At 33.9% G+C, this 23,037-nt stretch overlaps 1 protein-coding gene across 1 annotated transcript; it reads left to right on the top strand.

The window, feature by feature from the left end:
• The first annotated feature begins 13,811 nt into the window (after positions 1 to 13,811).
• LOC131633008 (ubiquitin carboxyl-terminal hydrolase 16-like) lies at positions 13,812 to 22,059 on the top strand. Its single transcript, XM_058903709.1, has 11 exons — positions 13,812 to 14,595; positions 16,471 to 17,575; positions 17,657 to 17,745; positions 17,890 to 17,975; positions 18,076 to 18,238; positions 18,324 to 18,444; positions 18,646 to 18,803; positions 19,632 to 19,716; positions 19,794 to 20,003; positions 21,218 to 21,279; positions 21,403 to 22,059. The coding sequence occupies exons 1-11, from the start codon at positions 14,192 to 14,194 to the stop codon at positions 21,986 to 21,988; spliced, it is 3,069 nt and encodes a 1,022-aa protein (XP_058759692.1). The 5' UTR covers positions 13,812 to 14,191; the 3' UTR covers positions 21,989 to 22,059.
• Positions 22,060 to 23,037: the final 978 nt, after the last annotated feature.

Raw genomic sequence — 23,037 nt, 5'->3', positions numbered from 1 at the left:
AACAAATTCTATTCTTTTTAAATTAGCATCATTATTTAAAAATTAAAAAATTTAAATTTTTAAATAATAAGATATTTTTATAAACAAAGTATAGATTATTATTAACAAAAAAAATTTGTATGCAACTAATAACATAGACAAATTATATTGTTAATATTACTATATTTGTAAATTATAAATAATTATAAAATATATTTTTTTAATATAAAAATTTTTATCCCCTGCCTTGCACGGGTAGAAACACTAGTATAAGTAACTACAGTACCTTCTTTTAAAAAAAATTGTTTTTTGAACTACATTTACGGAAGTATCTTAAACATGATAATCGTTGATAAAAATTCAACTTGATTCAGTTTAGAGAAACTTCCCTAGATGCAGCTCTGAAACGTCTTAACATCAGAATATTTCGTAAATATAGCTCCAGAACATTCTGTTATATTTTAAATCAACTATATTTTACTATCTAATTCAAATTTTTTTGTGAAACAAAATAATACATCAAAATATAGTACATCAAAATAATGATATGTATACTCAATCTTATATAGTACATCAAAATAATACATCATCAAAATAGTCATATGTCATAAACTTCATCAAAAAATAGTGCATCAAAATAATCAGCACCGTCACTACTGCGTGTGCCGGATAATATCTGCATCATTTCCTCTGCCTCTGCCGCCTCTTGTGCGTCTACCACCTTCTCTACCTCTAGCGTCTACTATCCCACTCGTCATGGCGCGATGTTTGCGAAAAAACAAGTGCCCTTTGTGCCACCTCGATCATGTCCTCCACTATACGCCTGGCCCCAGACCTCTCAAGGAAGAAGCTTGCCTCAATGTCTGCCTCTATATCTCAACTATCCGACGACAGCGAGACAACACATCCTGAGTGTGATCCAACTGACATTGTTGCTCCTGTAATATCTCCTAATGAGCTGGTATGTGCGGTGATCCCTCTGCAGTAGGGACTATGTAGGGGTGTGAAACAATAAAGAACCACGTGATGTACCCATCAACACAGCTTCAGTCTCTCTTTGCTTTGATCGCCCAAGCCTCGTTCGGTATCATGTGGTTCAAATAGTCATCTATCTGCCTAGGGGTCAAGCCGAGAGGAGCAGAGACAACAAGATGTCGGCGTATCGTTTGAGTGTAGTCGAACTGTCGTGTGACGCGCTCTAGAAGATATGGAGCAATGATGGTCGAATTGCATGCCAACATCCAAAGAATAGTGAGATGTCATCAAACGGGCGCGTCGCACGGTGAGCATCATAAACGTCATAATAGGTGTCCTCAGCAACCATCAAAGGGATAAGGTAAGAAATTATTATTTGAATACTCTTAAGAGTTTTAACTTTGCAAAAATAATTTTAGTTTAAGACTTCTGCTCACATATTAAATGTAATAAAATTATTAAAAGAGATAATATTTGTATTAAACTAACATTTTTAGTTATGATACACCTTGGATGCATCATTTAGTATAAGCATTGTTGTACTCCAATTTAATATTTTTTTTAACATTTAGTTTCCATTTTAAAAACCATTTCGTGGCCCATTGTCACTCTACTCCACTTAAGTAATAGCTCTAGTATGTTTAAGCTTTATAAATACTTACAAAATTTGGAGAGAAAAAGATTAATGTGGAAATTGCTTAAGAGTAACATCTGTGCCAGCTTCAATAAACAATACACATTTCTCATTACAATCCACCATAAGTTTTCCACCTCAAGTAAGAATTTCTAATTTTTTATAATTGATGTAGTAAATGTATGTGTTTTTTAACTTGTCTTCTATTTCATTTATTGTGTATTTTTACTATTTAAGTTCATTTTTATTTTTATACATTTTTGTTTTGTTTTCATGTTTTCAATCAATAAGAAGTTCATATAGCGAATCGGGACAATAAAGGGCCAAAGGCTGCACCAAAGACCAGTTCCAATACTAAAAGTTAAAGGCAAAACACGGTCAAATCATATCCCATGACACGAGTCATATTCTCCCCAAAGAACCACCCCCTTATGAAGGACCAGAGGCTGACACTAGCAGCCCGTGTCACCTGACATGACCCGTGTCAAATGTGTGGGAAGTTACAAAGTTTGACTTTGGATTCTTTTTTTCCTGATTTTGTAACTCTTGTAACTCCCATTTCATGATTCAATGTTGTTAAGATGCATTATGCACAAATTTAGTGTATGCGTTTAGTGCCATGGCCATTTAATTAATATAAATAGGTGCCTTAGGACCGTTCTTTTAACACCCCATATTTTCTATTTATTAATTTAATTGGAATTTAAATTAATTATTTGGATTATTGGTATTTTAATTGGATTTAACTGGAGAATTGTGGAAGATAAGCTGTTGGGCCATGTGTCGTGCTTAGTGAAAGAGGGGTGCTAATTTGTTAGGCCTTTTACTATGTTATGTTTTATTTCATAAAACAAGAGAATTGGAAAATAGAAGGGAAAAAGAAAAAGAGGAGAAGAGAAGCAGACACGGGAAAGAGGAGCAGAAGAGGAAGAGAACTTTCAAGAACTCCGATCAAAGATGAGGGGGGACTCTTCCGATTAATATCTATTATGTGATTATAGGTGATAGAATTGATTAAGATATGGTTTGATTCAATTGGATATATTGGGGTTGGGATGATTAGGTTTGGGGATGTCATAGTTTAGGGTAATTGATGAAATTGCATGAACTATTGATTGAAAATACGTTCTTATTGATGGTAGATGATGTGTGATGGTGTGTATGATGACTTTATGCCTTTAATCGATGTTTAGAAGGGATTTTGGGTGAAGGATGTGTGGAATTGCAGGTCTGTCACAGAGGTGAATTTTTGCATAATCGCACGTCCGCTAAGCGGCCTCTGGCTCGCTAAGCGGATGCTGTTCGTTTTTCAAAATTTAATTGAGCCCTCTAAGCGGAGGTTTTAACGTAGTTCGCTACTGTTTTTGACTGCTTGAATCGAGGTTATTCTAAAATTGATTCCATAAGTGCGATTGAGGGTCGCTAAGCGGACCCTATCGTGCATAAATTTTCTGAACTTTGAAACAACGTATCTTTTGATCCGTGTATCCTTTTTAGGTGCCATTTTGGGCGTTGCAAAGCTAATTAAAATGTTTTATATGATAATTTGGTGAGATGGGTAGTGGCCTGATTTTATTTCAAACCTCGATTTAATTACTTTGGTAAAATGAAACATTGTGCATATATGTGATTTTACGAGTATGACAATGTATTAGTGTAGTGATGGATGAATTGTGATTATTACTATGTTTATTGTGATAAATGTGTAAATGATTGAATGATTGCGGAGGCATGTGCATACTGGTTGGTAATGATAATGGTGGATTATGGTGAGATGATGTGGTGCATCGGATCGGTGAGGTTATAAGTATGTTATATGTGTGCATTCATTCATAAATCATTTTGGTGATGGATCCCGGTGACGTTTGGGTCAATGGTGGGTATAATTCCTATTGTGAGGAATTTGTGCCGGTAGGGCCGTATCTCGGTGATGTTTAGATCAGTCAGGTGGATTAATTCCACGGCTTATTGGTACCACATGCATAGTGTCAGTTGGTTCATATGCATTTTTGTCATAACATGATTGAATGAATTTCAGTGTTATGTTGGGTGATGTATTTGTTGTGGTTGATGAATGACAATTGAAAATCTGAATATATTGCAAATTGGGTGAATGATATATTATGATGTTTTGTTGCTTATGAATGCATAATATTTATTAATTGTGAATGAGACTCACCCTTACATGTTGATATTTTCAGATTGAAGAGTAGCGACTTATTTACTTTGGTGAGGATAGCTCGTAGAGTTAATCCAGTCGTTGGGTCGTGTCGGTCATGCTCTGGTCTTGTAACACTGGGAACGATAGATTAGAGTTTAATTATGTTACACTCTATTTTGTTTGGTTTGGATTATCTTCTGTTGGAATTATTTTGGAAGGTGTTTTGTTATTCCGCTGTGATAAACATGATAATGTTGTTTGGTGAAAGTTCCTATTAAACCATGACGTAAGACTACAATTGGTTTATTTGTTTTATTTAATTGTGGCACCCTTGTTTTTATGTTTTACTCTGATTATCTTATTAATTGTCGCAGGGTTTAGAAGGGTGTTACACCTTATGACCCTTCTTTAACATCACTTCTTACTAGAATACTCCGTACTTTCTTATTTCTTGAGCTCTTGTTAGTTACTTTATAACTCAAATATTTTATTCCAGATATTGCAAGTAATATACTTTTATTTTGTCGTTACCTTGTTATTTATTCATCTCTTTACTTACAATGCTTTATAATCTTGTTGTAATTTACTTTACCATGAGGGAGTAGAATCATAGGGACTAGGGGGTTATGTAAGTCCATTTTATGATGAACTTCTACTAGTTTATATTTTTGTAATCATGATAAAGTTTAAAGGCAATATTTTATTTTATAACTCGAGTTCCTATTGCAGGTTTATAATTGTTGCGAATGCAAGATCAATAGAGGTGTCGTTCATGTATTGAAAGGTAATGAATCGACATCCGAAATCAAGTTGCTAAATAATTGAGTTCGAGGCGCCACTGACAAGGCAACTTGATCTCATTTGAGAAACAATCAAGAATGTGGCGTCGTGTGACAAGGCGTACGCTCTTAATTGCAATTAGCTATGCCTATAAAACGTTTAGTTGCGTACGCTACAAAAGTTGGTGACGAACATTATTTTCTACTTTTATAAAAAATTGCCTAAGAACTTCCCGTGATTCAAAATATATGCAAAAAGTATACGTAAATCTAGATGGACAAAACATATTTCCCATGTTATGCTTTCACTATTGTTATCTTTACTTCTTTATTTTTCTGCTTAAAAACAACAAACCACTATTGATCACCTTAGATAAGCAAATTTAAGGTAAATCTTGGTAATCAATCACTTCTCCATGGGATCGAGTTTTGTATTACTTTACACAAATTGTGCACTTACGGTTCACACACTTCAAATTTTAGCGCCGTTTCCAGGGAAGTATTTTGATATCAAATATTTGTTTTAACACCGTTTAGACTAAGGTATTTTTCCTTTCTGTTAATATTTATTTTATGAAAAGAACATGTTCGACAAGATATTTGGTTGGACTGATTGATGAGATCGAGCATTATTTACACGAAAGACGCCGGATCAAAGCACTGCAGAAAATGGCTGAATAGGTTAATACTAAACTTCTCAAAGACTATGTAATTTTGACCAATGAAGAACCGCACAGTGAAGGTGCATGAAACACGAGAAAGGGGGTTTGAATTGGGTTTCAATGTTTAAAAATAATTTCTTCCCAAATCAAAAAGGCAAGAGCACAAGAATAAACACTTAAGAAACACTGATTATAATGAATGAATTGAATCCTGATAAAGATGAGAAAACTTTCGTTGTTTAGAAATATTTGATAAGATAAGATCTGATCAATCATGCTTTGATAGTACTTGATCTGATTCAACAAAGTTCTGAGTAACAATATGAAATAACGCACACTGGTACATAAAGCTCTACGCTCTCTGATATTTGAAGCTCTGGTTAGTGAATGTTTATAATGAAATCAAACTCTGATAAGTTCAACCAATGTTGTGATATCCCTTATCTGACTCAGGGGGGCTTGTACATCGCAGAGGGAGTTTTCTCTATCTAACTCTGATATGTTTTCATAATATTACCTTGTAAAATTGTTCATCAAAATACATGGTTTTGTCATCATCAAGAAAGGGGATATTGTTAGAACAAGATTTGGTTCTGCATTCAATCTTTAGTTTTGATGATAACAATACATATATTTTATATGTAACAATTTTATACTCTAATAGTTTCTTAAGTGTGAAGATTCACTATTTTAATTGATTGAGTATTGTTGTCTAAAAAATCATCAGAATCAGCACTGACTCACCTAAGAAGAACTATTCATCCATTTCTGAAGTAACATCAGCAATTCTAAATAATGTTGAATGTTCACCAGAAAACTATTTTCAAAGTGTTTCTAAGTTAAGCTACTATTCCATATCATAAATAAAGATTTCAAGGCTCAAATAAGTTTTTGCTTCTAGCCCAGAAATAAAGATTTGTCATTCAGATAAGTTGTTGTGTTCAACTCTGAAGACTACATTCTGACTCTGAAGACTCAAATTTTCTTGGGATGTTCACATCATTTGATCTCTTTCATGCTCTCACTACTTCAGCTAAGAAGTATACTTTAAATAAGAAAGATAAGAAACTTGAACTAGAAGCAAAATAGCACAATAGTACACTATATTCTCCATTACTGCAAGGACATATGTACAAATCCGATTTTGATGTGCTCTTTGTCCCCCACGATCTTTTTGGAGTCGTTACATGGAATTGGCAAGGAAAGCAACATCTTGTCCTTCTTAGACGGTCTTCTTCCTAGGACTATATATATGAGACACTTTCCATTGAAGAATTATGCCAACTCACTACTGCTTCACTAAAGCTACTCAAGCTGTTTAAATATATTTCAAACTACTACATATCTTCAAAGTAAAAGAAAAGAGAAAGAAAATAAAATCTAAGAGAGATTATTCTAAACACTCCATTGTGAAAAATCTATTTCTAAGAATCTCTAGAACACAAGAGTTGATGCTCGTTATTTGTGTTAACATTTGTTCTTAAACTTTGTTTCATTCTACTTATTTAGAAGTACTATTTGTAAACACTTTTCATTGTAAATCTGTTGAGATTTGTTTTCCTTAAGTGACTATGTTGTTAGTCTGAATACTTGAGAGGGTTAAGGTGTCTTTCTAGAATCTTAGAGGTTGTTTATAATCTTTCAAGATTAGTGGATTAAGTCCTTTTCTAAGGCGATATCACCTTAGCGCGTGGACAAGATTAACCTTTTCTAAGGTGAACTTGTATAAACCAAACGTGTCAATATTCTTTCATTTCTTATCTATCTCATTGATTTGGGTGAATAGTTTTTCTAGAAGAATTTTTTTAGAAAACCCAATTCACCCCCCTTTCTTGTGTCACTCTCTTTTGTTTATTGGATTATAAAAATATCACAGTATTACTACTATATTGTTTAAAATGTGATACATATCAATGATAACACAACTAATATCACTTGTTACTATAATGTTTATTCACAATCAAAGTTTAAAGCCTGTAGAATTACCTTTATTTTTGGCTTAGTGTTGATTGTCTTGAAGTTAAAGATGTATAAGTAATAATCCATAGAGTTCTTGAGGTATTATATGAAGTATATATCAATGAACTTAGATATAAATTCAATCAAAAGTCTATGGAGTTACTCTGATGATAACAAAGATATAAAAGCACCATAAAAAAGTTATCCATTCTTCAAATAAAACATAATTTTAATATCTATGACCATGGCTAAAACATCCAACTTTTTGATTTATATCTTTGATGTTAACAAAAGATATAACAGACTTCCCACAAATAACTTTTCAAGTTATTAATATTAACAATTTCTATGCTACGGACATAAACAATAAAAATATTATGGCTATTCAATTTCAATTCAAAGGTCATTGTTTAGACAAAACAAAATTAAATAAACATTTGACTCATATGTAAGACATACATGTCTTGTAAACAAAAATGTTGAATTTATAAGTAACCATTAAAATGAACTTTATTGATGTTTTATATAAACCACCTCTAGTTTGTATGGATGACATATTATCCACTTTTGGACACGTACATCGGTAGACCAACATATATGTTTTATTGATGTTTTAAATCAACCACATATAGTATGTACAAATGACATATTATCCATTTTTGAGCATGTACATCAGTAGACCAACATATGTTTAAATCAGATTTGCAGAGATTGCAACAAACAACAATTAGAAAATATAGTCATGAAAATTCCAATATAATTGACATCAATATCAAAAATAATATATTAATGGACATATTGAAGTTCCTTGTAAAACACTAATGATAGGTCTAGAATTACAAAACCAAAACTTTTTAACATCGTTAATGGTCATAATAACTAAGAAAAACCGATAATGAATCCACTAGGATAAGTGAGATTATTTGAAGTTTTGATGTATGCTGAAAAGAAAATAAAACAATAACGGACTATTAGGATAAGTTTGATTTCACAATTTTATGATTGGTATTTTTCACCTAAGAATTTGCTATAAGATTACCTCATCACAACTAAAATTGTCTCTTATTTTCTTACGTGATTCTTCGTTATCTCTGAAGCGAACAATAGAAAATTTTCCATACTTTGGCTGAAAGACAGCTCTAATTGCCAACTCTTTCTTCAATATTTCATCTAATGCATAAGGAAATTCTAGGGGGTTATCTTCACCAACCTGAATTCATACAAAGCTTTACTAACAATTCATACATAAATAATATGTGTTGAACAAAGAGAAATAAGTACTTCAATCAACTCCCTCTTCAGCTCAAGGGCATGTTTTCCAATCAGCTTCACACAATCACTGTCCCAAAAGACAAACCTTACCCTGAATTTTTCATCCACAGGTAGTGTTAGAACAAGATTTGTTTTGATCAATTATCTTAGTTTTGATGATAACAATAATATGAATTTTGCTTAAGATAATATGGTACTCTAATCCAATGCAATTTCCTTTTCAGGAAATATATAAAGAGTATGCATAATTCAGCGCTCAGAAGCTTTGTCTCAAAGGGTTCAGCATGCAACATCAGAACATGGTCTGGCAAGACATCAGAAGATGGTCGAAGCAGAATCAGAACATGGGTCTATGGAAGCATCAGAAGAACATGAGATCAGAAGCACTGAAGTTCTGATGGTATCACGCTCAGAAGCACTTCAAGGTCAGAAGATCAGAAGATGCTATGCACCAAGCTGTTTGACTCTGATGATATTCAAAAGTTGTATTCACAAACATCAGATCAGAAGGAAGTACACGTGGCAGGCTACGCTGACTGACAAAAGGAACGTTAAAAGCTATTAAAGGCTACGTCAGTAGACACAGCGTGAACAAGGCTCGAGGTAGTTGACAAAAGCGTATAACATTAAATGCAATGCTGTACGGAACACGCAAAGCATTAAATGCTCTCAACGGTCATCTTCTCCAACGCCTATAAATATGAAGTTCTGATGAGAAGCAAGGTTAACCACTCTGAACGAAATTATTCAAAAAGACTTGCTGTAACGCTGTTCAATTCAAAGCTCAGAATCTTCATCTTCATCAAAGCTCACTACATTGCTGTTGTAATATATTAGTGAGATTAAGCTTAAACGTTAAGAGAAATATCACAGTTTGTGATTATAGCTTTTAAGAAGCAATTGTAATACTCTTAGAATTGATTACATTAAGTTGTAAGGAACTAGAGTGATCGTGTGGATCAGTATACTCTAGGAAGTCTTAGAGGTTATCTAAGCAGGTTGTAACTAGAGTGATCGTGTGGATCAGTAGACTCTAGAAAAGTCTTAGAGGGTATCTAAGCAGTTGTTCCTGGAGTGATCAGTGTGTGATCAGAAGACTCTGGAAGACTTAGTTGCTGACTAAGTGGAAAACCATTGTAATCCGTGCGATTAGTGGATTAAATCCTCAGTTGAGGTAAATCATCTCTGCGGGGGTGGACTGGAGTAGTTTAGTTAACAACGAACCAGGATAAAAATAACTGTGCAATTTATTTTTATCTGTCAAGTTTTTAAAGCTACACTTATTCAAACCCCCCCTTTCTAAGTGTTTTTCTATCCTTCAGGTAGAACCTCAAGTTTGTATCTATAATAAATTTGGTTTATGAAATCAATTTTTAGAAATTACATAATAGTTCATATTATGAAGAGTAATAATCAATCAGCTCAAACTCACACCTTGAGACTGTCTTATCAGTTCCATGATTTGCAAAACACTCAAACTTTCCATCTTTAAGTGTAACACTTTTGGTACACTCACCGTATCCATCATAATACTACCCAGATTGACCGACGTCAAATTTTCCTAACATGACAAGAGTCACACAGGTTGTCTCCTAGTATGATGTAATAGAATAAAAGGTTAAACAAATGAAACTGATGCATAATGTATCAACGAGCAAACATACACTTACATGCTGAAGATTGGTGATTTTAGCAAGACTTAGAATTTCAGCTTTCCATATAAATTTATCAATGTCTGAATATTTTGAGTTTTGAGTTATGTCAACTTGCAAGTTAAAAGCAAATAATAAAGGAATCTCCCCTTTAAGGTTGAGATTGATAAAGTCAAACATGAAATTCAAACATAAATCAAGATTTAATATTAATATAACATATGAGGCTATAAAGATATAAAAATGCAACCACCTTTCTTTTAACTTCTTAATCTCAACTATGTTAATACCATTGATTGTTAACTTTGTGTCCTTCCATGCGTTGGATACATTCAAGGGAAAACATAAGTGTACATTAGAATAGGGTAATTAATGTATAATGAAAAATTAGTGAAGCAAATCTATAATATAAGAAAACAAATGTACCTGGAAAATCATTTTTGTTCTTTGTTCTAAATTTGCCACCTATTAAAATGAGGGTTAAATTGTGTCCAAATATTGCTTTTGTGACTAAATTCTGATATGGTCCAATTTGAAGTACAAATGCTGTCTAAAGTAACTCAATTGCAACCATACAACATTGGTTATATTTGAAACAAATTTCCACAAAATCTAACTTTTTCATATATATAACTTTCTTTCACGTTTCCCACATTTATTTCCTTTTCCTATGTCTTTTCCCACAAAACGTGCCTTTTGCAAAAGTTGTTTCTGCCTAATTGAGTCTCTTTTACTCAACCTTCTTTCATCACTTCTTTCATCTGTCTCTTCTCTCAAACCCTCCCGACAGTCTTCTTTTCTCCTTCATACACCATTTAATAATCTTCCTTTTTGTTTCTACAAAAAAAAATTATTTTGTTTTCCTCATTCAACCTTACTTTGCTTGCGGTTATCATCGTCTGGCCCTTTGAGGTAACTAAATTTCTTCCTGTTATGCTATTGTTCTATGTTGATCCAAGTTTTTCTCTATCATGCTAATGTTTTCCTATTGATGCAAGCTTTAAAATATATTCACTCAAGTTTATTATGGTTTATGTTTTTCTTTTTAGGCTACACATGTATTTTTTTGAAAATGGATCCAAATCTATAAAGATGGGAAAATAGATTCAGATCGAAGATCAAAACAGTGACAAGCATCACCCACAGGCCATTCAGTAATTGTGAAGGCAATGATTAACTAAATATATGTTGTTTGAAAAGTAAGATACCATCATACCTTTGCATCAATTCTTTTAAAATCATTTCCAAGTGCTCTTTGTTAGAGGCACTAGTGACATACCACAAATCTCTAATCCTAACAACAATCTTTCACAAATCTTTTGAGTCATTGATATCCCCAACATCTTTAATTGGGCGTGCCATTAACTTGGTATGATAAGCTAAACAACAACAAAGATTAAAGAACATTAGACAAAGTTCAATGGATTTTCCAAACAGTGAAGTACTTATAGGGATGACAAGTAGACCCAAACCCACGGGACCCACCCGCACCCGAACCCGAGTCAACGGGTGAAAACCCGAGTTGACTGGGTTTGGGTTCGGGTGCCCCCCGATATTTCGGGTTCGGGTTTGGATAGTGTGAAACCCGCACCCGAAACTCGAAATCACACCCGCTTATATATATATATATATATATATAATATTGTGGAAAGTTGTAGGAAAATTGTAGGAAAAATGTATTTTGTGTATTTTGTTACGGGTTCGGGTTTGCGTGAAAAAACCCGAAACCCAGTGGGTGTGGGCGTGAGTGTTGTTTTGCCACCCGAACAATATTTGGGTTTGGGTTCGGATTTGGGTGCCGATTTTGGGTGCGAGTTTGGGTAGTGTGAAACCCGCACCCGACCCGTTGCCATCCCTAAGTACTTATGAAAGTTCATGGAAGTTTATGAACATATATTTTCCAATAATAGGAAGGCAAATTTCATCACGTTCTCGAAACAATAAAGTTTATGAACATGGCAGCTTTGAACATTTATTTTCCAAATACAAAGATTGAACAATAATCGATAAAAAGAATGTATAATCCAAATTAGAAATCTATATGCAAGTAGCTTCAGAAAGTAAATAAGAAAGGCAAATTTCATCACGTTTTTCATACAAAAAATTTATGAACATCCATGGCAGCTATGAACATGGATTTTTTAAAAACAAAGATTGAAGAACATTCAACACAATGAAAACACGAACAACATACAACAACAAAGCGACAAAATTAGAGATACATGGATATGCGTTTTTAATGGGTACAATAGAACATAACCGATGGTGGCGAATTTCTTCCGGTGCTCTACAGAATCGGCGTGGCTCTACGATAATGGTGGCGAAATTGGTAGGTTAGATAGAAACAGTGTAAATTTGGGGTGGAGGTGGCGAAATTGGTAGGTTGAACACAAAGAGTGTAAATTTGGGATGGAGATAGCGAAATGGAGAGGAGGATATTGAATCTTTGGAACCAATGTGATATTAATAGTTCAACAACCAATGTGTGTCACTCCAAGCTCCAATGCGTTACTTTATGCATGAAGCAAAGTGAAAATTCAAAATAATATAAAAATTTAAAATGAAGCTTTGAATTCAAAATGATATAAAATATTAGAAAAATAATATTGAAACTGAATACATGCATTTCAAAAAAATATTTCTAATTAAAGTATTATTAACGTGTGTTCTTAGGGTACATGTTAGCATTTTTCTTATATAAAAAATTAAGAGTTTAATAGATATTCACTAACAATATAAAATAGTTTTATTTTATCATTTAATAAAATAGTGATTTAATTAAATACATAATTATGATTGAATGACAGTATAAAATCATTTTTCACGATATTTCCTTTTTTTTTTGACCAAAACAAACTTAACTTCTTTCATTCAATAAAATAGTAGCAATACAATGAGGTAAATAATCAATAAAACTACGTCGAGACCAAGAATTGACCGCCTTTGTTAAACAATGGGCAACCATATTCGCTTGACGCTTAACAAACTCTACCTCGAAGTTTGGATAATCGAGTAACAATTTCTTAATAGAACGAATAATAAAACTAAAATCCGAACCTTCCAACATATTGGAGTGTATTGCTTGTACAACTTGTTATGAGTCACTCTCAAATACAATCCGGTCAAGATGAAGAGTTGAGGCTCCTTGGATGGCTTCTTTCAACGCCAAAGCCTCCGCTTCAAGAATGGACAAAGAACCAAAATCCCAAGCCACACCCGCATTAACAAAGTTTCCAACACTATCCCGGATACACCAACCTCTATTAGTAGTTCCTTGATTGCGGTTAAAACCCGCGTCGACATTGCACTTGAGCCAACCAGATGAAGGCGGAATACGATATTCCCTTTTCTAAAAAATTAATATAATAAAAAAATGGTTCAATTTGAAGTTTATGTTTTTTAAAGAGGTAAAAATTCCCAAAGTGATAAAATTCTTTAAAATACTGCTATATCAATGACAGTAATTTTTTAAAATTCTCACGATACGTGCAAAGGGGACCCAGAACTTGATTCTAAACTCCCGAAGTAATCCGAATATCAGACACTTCCTTCACATGGAAAAACAAAATTCTTTTCCTTCCATCATCAATTTCTTAAATTCCGTAACCAACCCTCTTTCTTTATTCAAATTAATTAAATATTTATTATTTTATTTATTACCGTGTGCGTTCCACTCATCGTATCTTTACTATTTCTCTCTCCTCAACATTTAATCCCAAAAATCGGTTAAAGAAAAATAAATACTATATTTCTAGTCCAAAATAAATTAAAAACCTAAAATTTCATTTTTTTTCCTCCCCCTTTCCCAACGCAACCGCAAGAACAACCCAATAGTGTCGTTTCAAATTCTCAACAAAGTGTTTCAATTTCACCCTCTTCTTCTTCGTGTTAATTCTAGTTTCTAATTTCTAAACACCCTCTCTTAAATTCGCACGTGTGTATGCGAGCTACACACGATTCACATGCATATCTCACTCCCGTCTTCAAACTTTCACTTCTTCGGTAATCTAACACGATTCTTCGATTCCGTTAAGTTTCCGACTAATCCCTACCGTGATCGTCACCGTCGCCGCCGTATTACGGCGGATTGTGATTTTTTTGTTACTTTGACTGGATAAATGCGTGTTACAGTGGATCTAGGGTTTTATTCTTTGCTCTTCGGTATTTTAGTTTGTGTGGTTTTTCCGGTGATTGGATTGGTTGTACGGTATAAGTGGCGGCGGTCGGAGGAGAGGGCGGAGGAGATTAAGCGGCTGTTGATTCTCGCTGCTGAGGAGTCTGCTAGGGCTGAGCGTGAGGCGGCAGCTTCGTATCATTACGATGATGTCAATTCCAATTCCAATTCGTATCAGTATGTTGCTGCGAAATCGTATAGAAACAGTGCCGTTTCAGCTTCTTATCCTGATGTTGCAGCGAATTCGTATCGAAACGGAGATGTTTTGGTTGCCAAGAGCAGTCAATGTGTAGTGTGTTTCTCTCCCACCACTAACCGGTGTGCAAGGTGCAAAGCTGTTTATTATTGGTAAGTTCTTGGATTCCATTGCTTCTAGATGGTTTGAGATTTCTCTTTATGTTGCTAGTTTTACTAAATTGAGGGTTTTGATTTTGAGAGCATAAGTTGTACTAGTTTTTATGGCGTTTACCTTTTGATTTCTTGGTTTAGGTTTGAATTCCTCTGGCCCCTTTTAGTTTGTTTCTGACTGTGATCAATGTTCAATTCAGAGAGCTGTTATATTTTTTTACTTAAAAAATCTCATACATTTCAGTAAAATATCAGAGGATCAATATATGTTAGAGATATGAATATCATTGTAAAATGAGTGCAAACTTTAGTACTGGCTGCCTTTGTTAGGTAATGAGCAGTGTTGGCTTGCCTCCTAGTTGATTCCACACGAGAGTTGTAACAAAAAAAGAAAGTAACCCTCATACACTCCTTGATGTAGTCCTGCTTTTCCACTAAAATTTTGTATATCTCTAGGTAATTTTCTGTAATCAACAAAAGATTAGAAAGGTAATGACTATGTTAGTTTTCAGGGTTTAAATTTTGGATACCATAGAATATACTTTTCTCATTTGCTCCAATTTTATAGTTTGGTAACAATATGTGGTGCAGAACTGTTGGGATCTGATAACGTCCATTAGGTTTCATGATAATGGCATTCAACCAAAAGAAATAAAATTGAAAAAATAAACATCGTTGTCAGTCTTTGTCTATATTTGTCGGTTTAGACTTTACCAACAAGTTGAATGAGTTAAAATTTTTGCACTGGTAGAGATTATTCCTTGTGGGGAAATTAATGTATTTAATGTTTTTTTTTTTGTTTTGGGAAAATGTCCGTTACGGTTATGTCGTAAACTTGAATTTTTGTTCTTTTATGGTGCTAATAGTACTACACATGTCGACGACATTGGTGGTGGTAGTACTATTTGGATTTGAACTTATCAATTACATGTTAATAAATGTTTTCACCTATAGCTCAATGACATTCGGGTAAAGTAGAAACCCATAAATTTGTTGCTAACTTAGAGATATGGGTATCGTTGTAAATTGAGTGCATACATTTGCAATGGCCGCGTTTGTTAAGTAATGAGCAGCAATGGTGGCTTGCCTTCCAGGAAATTCCAAATGAGAGTTGTAACGAGAAAAAGAAAGTAACCCCCATACACTCCTTGATGTGGCCCTGATTTTTGTAGCATTCTTGCACATGTGCTTCATTCCATCAACCTCATAGCAGGTTGAGTAAGTTTATCCATGAATTGAAAAAAATATAAGGTAACATTGAATCTCCTTGCCATATACCCTTATCCAATACGCTCCTTGACGTGACCCTAATTTTTGTAGCATCCTAACACATGTGCTTCATTCCATCAACCTGAGGTTTGAAACCATCTGAAAAATAACATTCTCCATGGCAAGCTCTCTCATTCATTTGATAGCCACCCATAACTCAGCCCTCACCAATTTGAAATTCAAGATGTTCAAAAATTAGTTGGCTGTTCCTTTCTATAGATTAATGATATTGTTTGTGTAATTATGTTGAAACTTTTCCCTTGCTCATAGAACCGTGGTTGAAACTGTCTTTTGTTTTGTATAGAAATAGAACTCTTGGAAATAGGTCCTCTATAGATTTTTCTTCCCATGTCATGTCACTGTAATACGATTGCTTGATTTTCCCATTAGTCCGTTGTGACCCGTTTTTTTTTATATAGATTGTTTGTTAGTGGCAGGGTTTTGTTTTCTTGCATAATTTGTTGATTGATTCTGATTGGAAGTGACACTTCAATTCATATTACTGAGTTCCATTTCATTGCTTTTCCTCTGCAACTTTTCTATCTTTGCAACTTTTAATAAAATTAGAAAGTCCTAATTCAATACCGTTATTCTCTTGTATTTCAGTTCTGGTAAGTGCCAAATTGCACATTGGCGTCAAGGTCACAAAGACGATTGCCATCCTCCCAGCGAAACTCGCCAGACTGATGATCTGGTAAGAGATATTAATAAGAAGGTAGCTGAGCCAGACTATAGAGGAATCAATGACGAGAAGTCTCGGATTGAAAGCACAGAGGTTGCAAAGCCCTATGAGAAACCCCCATTGTTGGATATAAAACATTCTCCCAGAACCTCATGCGAAGGGAATGATAAGGCAAGAGTCGATTCTCTTGTAGAGGAGAACATCATAGACTCTAATTCTGAATTATCATGCAACTCTTTTTCTGGATTCTCTGCTTCCACTGGTGCTAATGAATCGTCTGATGATTCATCTGTTTGTGAGAGTATCATCTCAAATGATCATGAGCGATCCGAGGGACATATTTGTACTGACCGTGCTTTTGACATCTCTGGCAACTCATCAAATGGTAATTGCATTGGTGCAACCATCCCATTGTCACCAAAGTTTGCTCATTTGGTTGAATCTGCCAGACCTGCTTTTGGTAAAGAGGAGAGTAAGCTCGCATCAAATGATAGTTCTGGTCTGATGGTGCAGAAAGGGGGAACAACGGAGCCTTCTAAAGTGTCTTCTGGATTTTGGAATTGCACTCTTGATTTAAAAGGGACAAAAGATGACTCTTTTGGTGACCCTCTTCCATCTCACTCAAATGTTAGGAAAAATATGCAAAATGAAGGATTCGCATCTTCCGAGAATGAAGATCTTGATTCTTCACGTCGTGCAGATGCCTCAAGCATCCATAACTTGCACACTGTGGGCTCTAATGTATCGAATCATGTTGTGATTAACCCCAGAAGTAGCTTGAGATCTACTGAAACGAAGTTAGTTTCTAGAGCTGAAGATGAGCATTTACATTATAGTTCAAAATCTATGAACAATGTTACCCATTCCAATGCTGCTAATTCGTCTCAGACTACTAACGGTTCTCCAAATTCCAAGGATGGCCTTAAAACATCTGTTGTGAAAGTCATTGATCAGTTTAGGGGATCAGATATGACTAAGCATTTTCCAATAGATGTTGGGAGTGATGTTGCTGGAAAATACAGTGACAAGGTTATTTTTAAACAATCTCTTATGTTTTTTGGGACCTTAAGGAAATGTTTTTCTTACAGGATCTATTTACTATTGCTGCAGGGTCTTTTTCCATATGATCTGTTTGTCAAGCTTTATAACTGGAACAGAGTGGATTTCCAACCGTTTGGTCTTACAAATTGTGGAAACAGGTAATTTGAAATAAGTTGTTAATGAGAAATAGATAATTGTTGCATTATATACACACACACACACACACACGTGCCCAAACACAGACATTTTAATATTTTTAGGATTTACTTTTTCATTTTCATAATTTTACTACCGTTTTGCAGTTGTTTTGCAAATGCTGTGCTCCAGTGCTTGGTACTTACGCCACCCTTGACTGCATATTTGCTTCAAGGACTACATTCTAAATCATGTATGTATGCAGTCAGTTTAATATTTAACGCAGCACTTGGCAAACATGATTACTATTCGTGTAACTGTTCCCCTATGTTAATTTCTCATGACAATTTTAGGTGTGAATAAAAAATGGTGTTTCACTTGTGAGTTTGAAAGTTTGATTTTGAAGTCAAAAGACACAAAACATCCTCTCTCGCCTATAGGCATACTCTCTCAACTACAGAATATTGGAAGTCAACTTGGTAATGGAAGAGAAGAAGATGCACATGAATTTCTAAGGTGCGGTTTACATCTTTTAATCTGAGTAAATTGATATTTTAGAATTCTTGTTATATCTTACGCTAGTGTAGTTGAATATGTACAGGCATGTGGTTGAAACAATGCAATCTATCTGTGTTATGGAATGTGGGGTTGATGCATCAGACGCATTAAAAGAGCAAACTAATTTAGTTGGTCTTACATTTGGAGGCTACCTACGATCAAAGGTAATCTTTTTCTGTCTCCCTATTCGAAAAAATTAATATGTATAATGCATCCACCTGTTATGGTTTTATACGTCTCCAACTAATAGGCGCAATACAGTGTTGACTTGTTTTCGAAATAGATAATGCTATTATTACTGTAAACTAGCATTCACTGATCTAAGCAAGACGAGCAATGAAATAATACTGATGATATGTTGGCAGATTAAATGCATGAAATGTGGAGGGAAATCTGAGCGTCAAGAAAGGATGATGGATTTGACTGTTGAGATAGAAGGGGAGATAGCATCCTTGGAGGAGGCACTTCGACAGTTTACAAGCACTGAGACTCTGGATGGAGAAAACAAGTACCACTGTGCCAGGTAGGACCCTTTTCAGAAATTTTCAATATTATCATGTCCTACTCTTGCTTTTAATGGCTATATAAGGCTGAACGAATATATTGGGGGCTTACAGTTATAGATTTTTGTGTGATATTTACGTCTCTCTATTAGCTTTTAACCAAGCCTACATTAAAGCTGTCTAACAAAACAGATGTTTAGTCTTGTCCATATCTGGTCCCAAAAATTAGAGGGAATCTAATTTTGAAAATTTAAATGGATCAGAGATAATGATGGACTTGATTCATTGGTGTTTGGAAATTTGAGCTCGGTTTGGCTGGACTTATTTTTGACTTCTTTTGAAAAGAATAATTTAGACCAAACAATATTTTTAAAAGATTTGAATTGAAAAAGGAGCTTATCTTATGTATAGAAAATATAGATATAACGAACTTCTCAAAAATATTATTTATAAAAAATATCTTTCTAAGGTTTTAAATGCTTGTTCATGGGCTACTTTCATTGTATGGCATGTATAAAAATCTTAAACGAGGTTTAAAATGCTTGTTCGTGACCTAATTTTTTACGAGGACTAAAATCATACGCTATATATTTGGATAGTGCCGATCAATTTAATTGGAAGGTGAAACACATCACTCGTGTTTTGATTAGATTGTTTCTTTTCCCCTGTATTCTTGTTCAATGATTGTTATTTTCCACTTGCTTTCTTTTTATGATTTTTGATGTGTTTATTGTTGAAACCTTTGGCGTAGTTTTTTTTTTTTTTTTTTTTTTTTTTTTTTGTCTTTCAATTTTTTTGGTTATCGAAGGAGTTTCTTATTACTGATAACCTGCTTTCATGTTAAACAGATGTAAATCTTATGAGAAAGCCAAGAAGCAAATGGCAGTTTCAGAGGCACCTAATGTTCTTACAATTGCATTGAAGAGATTTCGGGTATATATGTTAAATGCAAGGAAACTATTTTACCATACATATTGTATGCATATTTAATACTCAGTTATGTGTTGCAGTCTGGAAAATATGGGAAGCTCAATAAGCCAATTCGGTTTCCTGAAATACTTGACTTGGCACCTTTCATGAGTGGGTCTAGTGATTTGGCTATATACCGGCTGTACGGAGTCGTCGTACACTTGGATACCATGAATGCTGCTTTTTCAGGTCACTATGTGTCCTATGTGAAGAATTTCCAAAACAGTTGGTTCAAGGTTGATGACAGTGTGGTATGTGTCCGTTTCCATTTATTTGAATATAAATATTTGGTTGTATTTCTGTGAATTTATGCTTTCTTTAATTAGTGATCTGTCTTAACAGGCTTATAAATTGAAATTTTAGTCTGCAGTTATCCAATACAACCTGATTTTATAATCATTAAATCTGTAGGCCACCTTTATTGGGGCTATGTTGGATTGCTTTAATCGTAGCGTCAAGCATCTTTAATATGTTGGTGGGTGTGAAGGCCTATGTTTAGTCCCACATTGACTTGACATCTAGGCATATGACCACAAGTATAATGCTCTTATAAAGGGGAGGGACTTCCTACTAGTTTTTAGCAAAATACTTAGAGCCGAAACTGACATTGAACTGGTGTAGGATACTGGTTCTAGGTTTAAAGGTCCGGTTGGGGTAGAACCGGTATTAATAATTATGTTTATTTTAAAATTTTCATACAGTATATTAAAAAATAATAACAAAAAGTTAATGTTTAGCTTTATGACTTTTGAAGAATTAAAAATTCAAGTCCAGTAGAAAATATCAAAATACTCCAAGTTACATACAACACACTAGTATACTTTTTTTTTTTAATCTTGCACTTTCTTTTTTCTTAGTCTTTAAATTACAATATAGTAGTACTTTTTTTATTGATCTTTTCAACTATGGTTGTGAGGAATAAACCTACCAATTTTATGGTTTAGATTTTAAAAATTGTTGATGGGAGTTTTGGGGCTGCGGTAGCAGTTTTGAGTGTGAATGGAATAATAATGGGGCTCTGTTGGTGGATATGTTGATGAGGTGGACGATAGATTAACAATTTGACGCCGTTTTGGTCTTTTTTTTTTTTTTAGTACCAAAGTACGGTCCAACAAGTTAAATCGGTCAAACCGCTGGTTTTCACTGGTTTTTTTCGTTTTTTCATTGGTTGTGTGTATATGAGAAATAATGAGATTGAGGCTCAATTAAACTGGACACAAGTTCAACTGTTCGAACCGTTAATTACCTTTGCTTTTAGGGCTTGAGTTAGATGATGTCCAAATTCCATGACAAGATTTATCAACAATTATACCCAGAATACCAATACCAAAATGTGATTATGGATTTTTTTAATATAAAGCCAGTGTTTATTAATTAATGACAATAATTTTGTTTTATCTGCTGATATTTCCAATGAAGCTGTTACCTTGAACTCATTTAACCATCTCTCCTATTTGTTCCACAGGTGACGCCTGTTGAATTGCAAACAGTCTTAACAAAAGGCGCGTACATACTTTTGTATGCAAGGTAACTCATCTGTTTTATATCATAATTTTTCATGGTAGTAACTAATATCTTGTTTTCTCTATATCGCAATCTTTTCTTTTTAATTTGTTTTTCACTGTACCTCTAACTGGAATCACTTTGCAGGTGCTCACCTAGGGCCCCAAGATTAATCAGAGACATGATAGTGTCAGATTCAAAAGTCAAAGTCCATGGAAAAACCATCACAACGAAACACAAACATTCATCTTCACATTCTGATTATGCCGAATGCATGACTAATTCAGTCTCTCCATATGATCTACCTGCCTTAGAAACTATCTATTCGAAGTTTCATCGCATGAAAAGTATCATGGAAGAAGACTCATCAAGTGATAGTTCATCTCTCCTCAGCAACAATTCTGATGAATGTTCTTGCAGCACCGATAGCACCAGTGATTCAACAGGTACTGACGAGTTTGCGGATTATATTTTTGGCAACTCAGGACGAGGCGGGGGTGTAACTTCCTCAAGAGGGGAGACGGACAGTCATTTGTATAGGAGAAGACCGGTTAGCGAGGGATGTGTTTCGCATTTGCATCATAATTTAAGTATAGAGCATAGGAAGTTAGATACAAGTAGGAGTAGTAGTAGTTTTAGGGAGAGTGATTCTTTTGAGAGAGCAGGATCCAATCATTTTAGTTATGTAAATTCTGGTGTATCATATAGAAAGGCAAGAGAAAGAACTGATTGAAATATTTGAGTACAATACAAAGCTTGGGAGCCCCTAAGTAATAAATAATAATGGGGAGGCTTTACCTGAGATATTCTTGCTTTTGCCAGTTGAATATTTTTTGGAGCAGTTTATAGCTTGATTTTTTATTTGGACTCGTATACAGGTTGATTTTTAAAATACATATTCTTGTTTTTACATATTCTTCAGAATAAATCTAAAAAGATTAATTATTTATACACATATTATAAAATGCTTATTTTATGCTTCATTGACTTCAAAGAGACATGTTCTGGTAATAAGCTTTTCTTGCCCAGTTAATTCGTTTCATTGCTAAGGATTTTTTGGTCCAAGTCTATTTCTCATTTGAATTATTTTCCCTTACTTTTTTCTCTTGTCAATCTCCTTTTCTTTCTATTATGACTCATTGTTGAAGTTTGGATTTTTTTAATAATTGATTCTTTAAATGGGTTCTTATACCCAAGGATTTAACTTGTCATCCTAGTTATACTTGACACTCTTTCGCGTTTTTACTGTTATACTCTTGCTTAAAGTTATTGAATTTTTAAATAAGAATTTTTCAAATAAAAATCATAATTTTCAAAACTACACCAAATTTTTTGAAATTTTTGGTAAAAAATCATAACTTTCTAGTTTTAATTGGAAAAATTTAAAATTTCCGGTAAAAACACTTGAAAATTTTAAAATGTATGAATTTTATCAAAAATTTTAAAATTTCAGATAAAAATTTATGAAATTTTTTACTAGAAATTTCAAAATGTACGAGTTTCTACTAGAAATTTTAAAATTTCAGGTAAAACTCTTGTATTTTCATCAAAATTTTTGAAATGTATGTTTTTTTATCAGAAACTTTGAAAATTCTAATAAAATTTATACCAGCAATTTAAAAATAAACTACCAGAATTTTAGTTTCTCATCGGAAATTTTGAATGAACTATCAAAATTTCATTAGTACTTTTTAATTCAAATTTGTTCATGGATTGTTCGAAAATTATGAAAATTCGTGAAGGTGTAAGTTATAATTGGGGTTGACAAGTTAAATAATTTCT

The sequence above is a fragment of the Vicia villosa genome, unplaced genomic scaffold, assembly GCF_029867415.1.
Source record: "Vicia villosa cultivar HV-30 ecotype Madison, WI unplaced genomic scaffold, Vvil1.0 ctg.001062F_1_1, whole genome shotgun sequence".
Taxonomy (NCBI): domain Eukaryota; kingdom Viridiplantae; phylum Streptophyta; class Magnoliopsida; order Fabales; family Fabaceae; genus Vicia; species Vicia villosa.
The sequence above is the reverse complement of the archived record's forward strand: the minus strand, read 5'-3'. Positions and strand labels throughout refer to the sequence as shown.